The sequence below is a fragment of the Nicotiana attenuata genome, chromosome 1, assembly GCF_001879085.1.
Source record: "Nicotiana attenuata strain UT chromosome 1, NIATTr2, whole genome shotgun sequence".
NCBI classification, from domain to species: domain Eukaryota; kingdom Viridiplantae; phylum Streptophyta; class Magnoliopsida; order Solanales; family Solanaceae; genus Nicotiana; species Nicotiana attenuata.
The window spans coordinates 15514001-15524869 of NC_031989.1; the positions used below are offsets into that span (position 1 = coordinate 15514001).

Sequence of the window (10869 nt, forward strand, 5' to 3'; positions counted from 1 at the left end):
ATTTTATGTCTTAACACTTGATTTTTTATGCTTTGGAGTGAAATTTAACCTAATGATAATAACTTAGTTACACATTTTATTAGATCACCGATTAATGTTTACCAAGAGATTTATACGTAATTGCTTGATAAATGATCTGGTTGTGTAAATATTTTTTGCACATAGAATTTAGACTCACTTCCAACAAAACTAGAACGGGAGTAAAGCAATCGATAGCAACATATATGATCCAAATGGCCTCTCACAAATCTGATGCGTTTTTGCAAATGTTCAGCTTAACTCAGTTACATCGTAGTATACGCCAACGTAACTATTATCTTAACAGAAAGGTATAGAGAATTTTCTTTTAAGTTACAACACATACAATCGCTGAGGCTCAGCGTGTAACTGTTAGAATCCATCCCTCTCAGTCTCCTATATGAATAAGTAAAAAGAGAATCTTGGAGAGAAAATTAGTGATGCAAAATAAGAATTAAGAGAATTTTCAAAAGAAAAAAGAAAAAATGGAGAAAAGAAACACTAACATACATGCACATGCTTGGCAACAATATCAGAAGGATGCATCTATGCTCAATATCCTCTCATACACAACATAAACCTATAGCATCCCTCTGAACAAAAATGAAAAAATGGTGGGGATTTTGAAAAAATAATATTAACCAAATTAGACTACTTAACTTTGGACAGACTACTGTAGGCTAGTGCTACCTCATAAGCGTTGCTGTTGTTGTCGTTGTGTTTGGATGTTCCAACTCTTCAGGTGGAGGCTTGACATATTTTCCTAATGCTTTTTGATGAGTTCGTTTCTTAATCCTCGAGATTTTATCCTTACTTTGTTGCCTCCTTTTCTCCTTCTCTTTGTTTCTCAAATTTCTCTCTTTCTCATAGATACCTTGCCAAAACACTTCACCAGTTGACGGCCACAACCACCTTCTTTTTGGGTGGTCAATATCCGTCTCCTCAGCCAGCTCCTCGTCCATGCTCTTAAGAGTGTTAAGTTGAAACCATTTCACCCACATTTTGCCTTTACGGCTTTTTAGTCTATGTTGTTCTTGCATTAAGCCCGTCTGTGGATCCACGTACATCATTCTTCTTGCACTATGGTATGCCCAAACATTTACAAGCATCTCAAGGACTCTAGAATAACAATGTTTGTCCTGAAAAATGTCAGAAAAATTTGATGGTTACAAGCTAAGTCCATAACAATGTCAACAATAACATTATTTTCTTCTGGGCACCGAGTTTTTTTCTTCCTTTTTTTTTGGGTGGCTCCTCCACTGTTCCTTGAGCCGAGGGTCTATCGGAAACAGTGAGCGGTGTGATGGAGCGTTGGGGGGGGGGGGGGGGGGGGGGGCGAGTTTATCAATGAAGTGATCTTGCATAATAACGTGGCTCGTATAAGGGAATATCCCTCTACCTTTTTCTTTCTCCTCCTCCCCCACCTTTATATACCAAATCTAGTAAAATATTGAATTTCAAAGTATTCTTATTAAGAGTTATATATTTCAATACTTCTCTATTTCCTAAAGTTCACATAACTCCCTCCTTTAGCTCATTCTGCTAGTTGTTTAACAACCAGGTCTCAGCAACAGGAGCTTAGGGAGCAAATTCCATAGCACATGCAAATGCATGAATAAAAGATGGTAAAGATGCATTTTGTTCCCATTTTAATGTTGTGTGCCTTCCAAATTAGGATCACTACCTTGGTCAAACTCAGATAACATCGGCCACTTCGATGGTGATCTTCGTAAAATTGTGAGTCGAGTGCATCAACAAACATCCTGCGAAGAAAGATGACATCTTTAACAGAACTTTCACCAAGGAAAATAAACCAGAACCTCAATCTCAGGATTCAACTAAGAAAAAGCATTCAAACCTTGAAAACATTACAAACTCTAGGAAGGACTTGGTAGGCAAAGCCCAAGAGTGCATGACAGACCATGTGTCTCCATCCATAGGCATGGGAGGAAGAGAGCTCAAATTCTGTTTTAAGCCGTACATCTTTTTTAGCGCCTCAGAGAAAGCAAACCTTCAATAGATCACGTGAAAGACATTAGGTAATACATCACGAACAGATATCAAACATAGGAAGTGTTTATTTGAAGCAAGGATGTTGTGAATCATGACAGTAAATTTAATAAATGTAGGGAGTCTTACTGGCAATTTCCAGCGTTAAGAGCATCACAAAATGACCAGAAATCTTGTCTAAGCGGGTTCCTTGGGTCCACATCCATACGAGCCCAAAAATAGAGTGTGTCACCATGCCTTCGCGCTTCAATAGCATCAACTAGTGACTTTTCAGCAGTGTTGGACAACAATTGCTGTTTATGCAACAATGTTAGTGTAAATTGTAAACCATAAAAACCAATGGGTAGAGTAATGCAATTTGCACTAAAAGCATCAATTCACTTGCCAAGCTAGACCTATGTACACCAAAAATATTCAAACAAACTTGCTGGTAAGTTACTTGTTCCATTCAAGGCAGAAGTGAAGAACCTCTGGCCACTTAAATCTAGACAAGCTTCAGCTGAAGCAGTAAATTTGAGAGCGTGAATCAGCAGTCCTTTACTTGATGAGTCACATTGTTTGGCCAGATAATACACGACAAGTTACCTCCCAGGATAGCAACTACCCTCCAAAGCCCACATTGATCAGCACACCCCCCACCCCACCCCACCCCACCCCCAACCCCCCCAAAAAAAAACTACAAAGATATTCTCTGCTGTAAAACATTTAGATTTTATAATTGGATGGACCTCTTGGTTTCTAGTTTATTCACCAGAAAATTGAGGATTTAAAACGGATTCATTGTGGCCTATTATGGTGATTGGCTTTGAAATTTCTTATTTTAATAGGATATTTGTGGCCATGCATTATCTCAAAGGGAATAATAACATGGAACTTATGCATTTTGCTAAAGAAAGTCATGTTCAGACTTGAGCCTTTGTTGATACTTTACTGGATTTTCAACATTTCCACAAACTTATAAGAGAAAAATGATTATGTTTGTACTTCATCAAAATGACTCACAGACATGTTTATAGTTATGCATGAGTTAATACTAGAAGATTTCAAAATTCTTTTCCCATATTCTGGTAATAGAACTTAACTATTTGATCATAATATATTAAGTCAAATTTCCTTGGGTAGAGTTGGAATTTATTTTACAACTTCGTACTTTGGAGACAACTATGTGTGGACCACCTTAAGCCCTTATTTCCCATGTGGGAAGGTTAGGTTTCTATGCAGTCTAACTTGAAGAAACTTAGACCCATGAGGCACTGAGGATGATATAGATGCATATGTTGTAACTATTGTTAAGAAAATGGACCTCGGGCATAACTCAACCACATAAACTAGTTAACGAGGTGAGGATTTTCCAAATTTATACAGGTTATTCCTGATAAAGACTGCAGGGTATGGGTCATGACAGGTGAACCAACATTCACATAGTTACTTGACATCAAGAAGGTAAATGGAGATAGTTGTCACCAAAACTAGTCTGTCAAAAAGGCAATTCATTAGAGCTGAAAAAGCGAGAGAAATCTAGACAGTCCTGCCCCCATACAGTCAAAGCATGCTTAACACAGCCTATAGCATAAAGGCATTCGAGCCGCGTCTAAACTAAATGTTGGGCAAGGGCCAGTACTCTCTCTTCTGTGGATATGCTATCATGTAGCAAAAGAACAAGTTGCCTAAAGTACAAACGAAAGCGGTGATATCCATGAATAATATATACTTCATTTGTTTCAATTTATGTGACACACTTTTCTTATTAGTCTGTTTCAAAAAGAATAACACATTTCTATATTTGGAAACAATTTAACTTTAAAGTATCTTCTTTATCCATTTTACCCTTCGTGAAAAGCTTTTATAACCACACAAATGTTATGGACTGTTTAAGACCACAAGTTTCAAAATCTTTTTTTTTTTAAATTTTGTGCCAAGTCAAACTACGTCATAAATTGAAACGGCGGGAGTACCTGTCTTGCTGTTGCTCTCCAAGATTGAAACCCTATCCAGGCATTTTTGTGTATCCTATCAATCCTGTTTGCAATAGCGAAAAAGGCTCCATATTCACCAAGAACGTCTCTATAGTAAGGGTTATTTAGAAGTGGAAGCCGAGAAGGACCATCAATATCATCATGACCGGATCGTCTCCCTTTGGTAGACTACAATGAGCCAATTCAGATACACATTAGACTGGGGAGTGACGTTTTATTATCCACCAGCATCAAAAAGATTATGAATCGTACTATCAAAAGCTTTGGCAGTAAAATCACATTGAAAGATCATAACTAAATATATCAACACTAAATGAAAATAAATAGTACTTTACCAATTATAGCTAGTAGTCTAGTACCATGTCATTTTGCAAATTAAGTTATATTTTCTCTCTCGCTCAGGTTGGCATCCAATTTCAATGGAGAAATAACAGGACACTGATAAGCCAAAGAAAACAACCCGCCTATAGCAAATTGTCGATTCAACTTTTGAAAAGATTTCCCACAAAGAAATGGATAAAAAGAAAAGGAAAAGAGAAAACCACCAAATATATAAAGCAATTTTGTCACGCGCTTGGAAAAAGTGATATTTGTTTAAGCTTAAAACATACAAACACTATTGCAAAGCTTCAATTCCTATTTCTTTCAGTAGCACAAAATTTCAGTTTTTTTTACATATGGTTCATGGTATGACTTAAGAAAATGAATAAAAATGAGAGAACAAATAACTTTATGCTACCAGACATAACCTGCCAAGCAAGCCATAGACAAATAGCAAGCAATTTGAAATCAAGATGACTCACAAGTCCAAGACCACGATAAAGTGTTGTACTATGCAAGAAGGGCCAGGTCCCTTCGCCGAAATAAGGTTCATAAATGCACAATGGTTGACCAGTTCTTTCAAGCTCCCCTTCATCCCTTTCACGCAAATCGTTCCTAGACCGATCAGCCCTTTTGGCATTTCTGTATACTTCCTCCCATGTTCCCCGAGGTTGATCAGTTCTGTCCTTCAACTGCATCGAATTCAAATGCAAGCAAATAAAAGTCACATTAATCTCCGGAATGTGTCAATTACAAAACAACTCCTTTTGCTTTGGTGGTAGAAGTAATGACTACGTCACAAAGTCGAGTGTTCAAGGGAGATCAAACAGAAGAAGTAAGGGAAACAACAGCAAGTCCAAGAATCAATTACCTCTTCGTCTTCTCTTCGCTTTCTCACATTAGCTATCTCAGTATTTCTGTGGTCCTCCCAAATGCTGTACAAAAAGCTCTCATTCTTCTCCACCACAGTTGCAGAACCCTCTCTTTGGGTCGGATTCCATTGCCTTTCAATCTTATTCAAATAACTTGAGGTCTTCAAAGTCTTGTTCTGAGAATATTTTGTTTCGATTGCTTCAAAAAGATGCCACTGCCATTCTGCTTTTGATTTTTCAGGAATTTCAGTAACAGCCTTGGGATATGCAACTTCGGATGGAAATCGGAGAATGTTCTCCAATAATAAAGCATACCCTTCCACACTTTCTGAAACCATAAGGTTCCTTGCAGTATGTTGTCCAACTGAAGCAGCATTGTGGGCTAGAACTGATATTTCACCATTTGATACGAGTTGCAACATGATCTGTGTTAAAACGTTGACATTTTCTTTTGGAAAAAGATAGCCATTCACACTATCATTGACCTAATAAGAGTGGAAAAACAGTCAGTCCCTTGCTTTTTTAAAAGTCAAAAACCACCCTACATCGACCTAATAAGTAAAACACTTAATTCCTTTCTTTAAATGTCAATTATTATTATACATTTAAGTCCGTGAAGACAAATTATTCAGTGCATGAGATATGTTTGACCACTGGGTGTGTTAAACTAGGCCAAAGAAAAGCTATGATTGTCTTAAAACATATCAAGTACTAACCATTAATGAGTTAAGATACATACATATTTCTTTATCATTGGTAGATCTGGAGCCACTATAGGTTTCCCAAAGCACATTGCCTTTAGCAAAGTGATCGGAAAAGATTGCTCCTCACGGAAAGATGCATATATGACAAGGTCAGCCACACTCAAAGTTTTATCTGTATCTTCGGCAGGAGCAACGTGCTTCACCATTCTCTTGGGATATCTTAAGTTCTGCGCAATAGCCTATGGAAATCACACTGCCAAGTTACTACCCGTACATATGAGAAGAACCAAAAAGAAAAAAAAATTACATTCAAATTGCTAAAGTGTATACCAAGAAAAGAAAAAAAGATCCTACCTCCACAGCCACACTGTAATTGGCATTTGAACCCCCAGCCAGAACAACAATCTTGAAACGGGAGTTTGAATTGCCATCATTTGTTAATTCAGGAAAAAACGGTAATAAAGCCTGTAAAACAAGGGCTTGTTCTAGCCAGAGGCCTTTATATAGAAGCTGACTCCCCACAACCACAATAACAAAGTCTTCAGGTGCATAGTCCATCTTAGCTCGTAAATTATCATTGGATACAGCCATCGACATATCAACTTCCCATGCTTCTTTAGGAGAACCCGGAATAACAAAGTAGTTTCCAGCATCACAGACTGAATAAGCTATCTAAATAATGTATGACCCATAGTTAGCGCACAGATAACACTGATTCCTCACTAACAAGAACCAAAGTATGAGAATGCGGAAGGAAGTTTGAATAACAGACTTATCAGAAGGAGAATAATTTTAATAGTTGATGATGAGGACATACAAATTGTGTTTGCTTGGGCAGAAATTAAGGATATCTAAATATTTCAAGGATTACATGTTATTTCCTTCTTGGGAAGGTAATATAATGTGTGAGATGACCTCTACCATGACAACTATATTGTGCATTACAGAATACCAACACATAAAATGAGTGCAAATCATTTTTCACCCAGAATTTTCAGTAGTTATACATGCATGGAAGCTAGACTCTTGTTGCACACCTGTACTTGAGAGACGAAGGAGAGAACTAAGTTTGATTAAAGAGCAATACCGGTAGGATATAGTTTGGGAAGACAACAACACTGGCACGAGTAAAGATTTTTCTCCAGTTGTCCACAACATCGTTCTGCCCACTTGAAATATACTGCTCCAACCGAGAAGCAAGTGTAACTTCATTAATGGTCCATACCAAAGGTACATTCTTGAAAGGCTCCTGCATTACACTGTCACAAATATCATTGGAAAAAGGCACCGGAAAAGAGTGCGATAAGAGAAAGGAAAATGATGCAAATTAGACTTCTTATCACCATAGTTAAGAAAGTGCACATAAATACAAATGCTTTGAAAATAAGATACGCAAGAAATGGGCAATACTTAATAGAACGTGATTATTTTAAGTGACAAAGTTATCTAACAAGACTGTCTCTGAACCTATATCACATGTGAATTGAATTGGTTATGTAGATATTTATCAGGACAAAGTTATAGCACCTCTTGCGTGTATATTTGGATATATCAAACAATTATGAATTGAATTGGTTATGTAGATATTTATCAGGTAAGGCAGCAATTCGCATACTCCACGAAGAATGAAAGGAGGAAAATGACAAAAGTATTAACGAACAAGAGAGTGAACGAAGATATCTGATACAGAAAAGAAAAGAAGTGCTTACCAAGACAAGACGTTGACAGCTTCAAGAGAGTTCACCACTAGGCCGTCATAGCTACATAGAGTATTGTAAAATAATGAGAAAGTATGTCACTCCGATTTTTCGGTAATAGATGGATTCTGGGTGGTGAAATATTTAAATTTCTAAGGCACAGGAAACTACAACCCTAAACATGCCATGTAGTCTAAAAATATATCTAATGAAGAGTAGATAAAACTACGTCTATTCCAGAAGCCTAGTAAAGGTATACAACAAGTAGAACAATGATTCTTGAGCTACAGCCAAAAAGTTTTCTTACATCAATAATCATCAACATTGATCAAAAGTTATGCCATTATCAGAACATAATAAAAAGATACATACTTTAGCCAATCTACAGAGATCTTTGTATGTTCATTGGTGTTCATGATGATGACTGGAACTCCTACATCTTTCCAAATGGACCTCACTGGACCATCTTCAAGTGAGAGCACCTGCACATTTTTGGAAGGTCATAAGTGCCAAAAGAAATAACCATCTCTTTCAAGATAAGGTGCAACTTTGATTTATCCTAGCCTAGCAGGATATGCCAGCTGTAGAGACCAAGCAACATTCACGCCTTCTTTGTGCTAGTAAAAATTATTAAGGAAACTAAACAGTCATTGTTTCGAGAATACATTATTGACATGAACTTATATACAGGTCCTGTTGGATTGAACAAACAATCTACACGGTGCTACCCATAGGTTGAACACTTTCAGGTTGCCCATTCTTAAACCACTAAGTGTGCAAAACCTGAAATTCGGGCATCTTTATTCAATAAGCTAAGGTGAAGTTAGTCCTTGACTTCAGTAGTCACTAGTACTATGAGCAGGGGCGGAGCTACCCTTGATTGAAATTCCTTCATCGAAAGATTACATTGTGTAGATAGGTCAAAAAAAATCTATTATGTATTTATACTACATGTTATGCCTCGTGTGTTTACTTCTTTATATTTTGAATCCCTTAGTGAAAATTCCGCTCCGCTGCTGACATTCCTAATAGTGATAACTCAATTAGGGATGTCAGATGTTTTCTTCCTCTTGATAGTGATAACATACAGACTCTAAGTTGGCTAAAGACATCCCACTGATTACCAGTACTTAAGAAGTCTAAATCAAGAGGAAGAAAGCATCTGACATCCCTAATTGTGTTATCACTACCATTAATCTCAGAGAAAGACATCCAAAACCTTCTTTAACTTTCTGATCAATTCCAAAACCAGTTTAACTACATAGCAGGAAGGGGAGCCTGGAGCAACGGTAAAGTTGTCTCCGTGTGACCTATATGTCACGGGTTTGAGCCGTGGAATCAGCCACTAGCCATGATGCAAGGTAGGCTGCCTACATCACAACTCTTAGGGTGCGGCCCTTACCCCGGACCCTGCGTGAATGTGAGATGCTTCGTGCACCGGGCTGCCCTTTTAGTTTAACTACTAGCAGCTAGCATTGCCTACATTTTTATGAGTCTTTAGGTACTAAGCGAAAAACACCAAAATTACCTCAATTTCATAACCAATCTCCCGTAATGCAGCTGCAACATTAGCCATCATTATTTGATATGGATCAACCAACAAATTAGCAAATACCTATATATGCAGCCAACAGAATGAATATTTCAAAGGAACAAAAACATACAGTTAAAAGTAACAAAATTCTGAAATAATGACTTAACCACAACCAAGATTTACTTTAAATTAGTAAGAATTGAACTGGAGTAATGCTTACCAAAGCCAGCTTAGGTTTTCTATAACCAAATCTCAGTACAGTTCTTGAAGCAACAGTCCCATTGGCCTCCACAGCTTCATCACGAAATTTAGCTAAAAGCTTCAAAGGCTCAAACTTAATATCTTCCCCAAAATCCAAAGCCCCCAACTCTTTCAAGAAAGCTAAATCCAGTACTTCACTATCTTGAGAACTCAGATTCCCAGATTTTTCCATTAAAGAACCAGGCAAGAGCATCTGGAATAGAACAACAAAGAAGAAGAATACAGCGACAGTACAAATCCATTGTAAATAATTGATCTTGTTAACAAACAAGAATCTAGCAAATCTCGATCTGACTGCTCTTTGACCAAATGCATTATTCCTCCCACTAGTTGCTGATGCAGAACGAAGCAAGCTTTGATCTTTCTTCAATGAAATCCCATTTTCAAGAGACCCCATTTACAGTCCCATCAAAAAAATCACAAAAATCTTATATACAGCACCAACTCATAGAAGCAAAAAGCAACTAAAGAAAGAGCCTTCTAAGAAATTCAAGAACACAGCTACCCACTTCTTCTAGTAGTATTTGGGAGAGCTTAAAAAGAATATTTCTTGTGATGTCAAAAGAAGAATTAGCAGAGAGTGTCTTTGTTTTCTACCATTAAAGAAATCAAGAAGATGCTTGTGAGTTTTTCTCTTTTTTGTTTTTTTTTTTCTCTTTCTTAAGTTAAAGACAGCTTACATCACATTAAATATAAAAAATAAAAATCTGCATATATTAAGTAATTTGTATATGAAAAAGGAAAGAGAATATGGCTAATTGTTGATGCAAGAAAGAAGTAAGCAGCAGAGCAAAGGATACAATAAGAGAGGTGAATAAAAATCAAGAGATTAAGATAGAACCCATGCGGCTGCTCTGCTTACGTGGCTGGTCGTCGTCGTTAGTCAACCATGTATACACAAAATCTACTAAAAACACTCGGGATACAGCTTTGTATGAATGATGTACACCGTATATTCCGTGTTTTACATAATTTTTGTTTTTTAGATGGACTTTGTTAAATTTATATTATGTACTAAATAGGTAACTATGGATAATTTTATTTAACGGCTTTGGTTGGAGTATTACATAAGAGTGTATATAAAATAAAATATTATATGGACTAATATCACTAACTAGAATTATAGTGTACAAAATATTTAAATTTTCGACCAAAAGTTTAACAGATAAATAATTAAATTGCTCAATCCAAACAGTACATAAATAAATTTGATCGTTTTTTGTTGTTTAAAATACGAATTATATATAATTGTATACTGAAAGTAATTACATTACGACTTTGTTATAGCAGTTACATTACGATTTTTTTATACTTGTAATTATTCGCATAACCTAAATCCTTTTGTGGTATATTCGTTTGGTTAAAAAACTGATGCTGGAATGGATATGATGCAAATAGTTTTTTATAAATTGAGTATAATATTTTAAGTACTTTAAAAGTATACAAATCATTATACAATGGATCTTTAAAAATTGG

General features: G+C 36.5%; 1 protein-coding gene across 1 annotated transcript; it reads right to left on the minus strand.

Annotated features, from left to right (window-relative positions):
• LOC109206708 lies at positions 226 to 10177 on the minus strand. The gene is made up of 14 exons (XM_019369595.1): positions 9353 to 10177; positions 9127 to 9213; positions 7971 to 8080; positions 7611 to 7661; positions 6989 to 7160; positions 6256 to 6573; positions 5937 to 6140; positions 5197 to 5682; positions 4808 to 5017; positions 3984 to 4172; positions 2158 to 2321; positions 1877 to 2029; positions 1703 to 1781; positions 226 to 1157 (listed from the first exon to the last, which is right to left on the minus strand). Exons 1-14 carry the CDS (start codon positions 9788 to 9790, stop codon positions 705 to 707), a joined length of 3114 nt encoding a protein of 1037 aa, XP_019225140.1. The 5' UTR covers positions 9791 to 10177; the 3' UTR covers positions 226 to 704.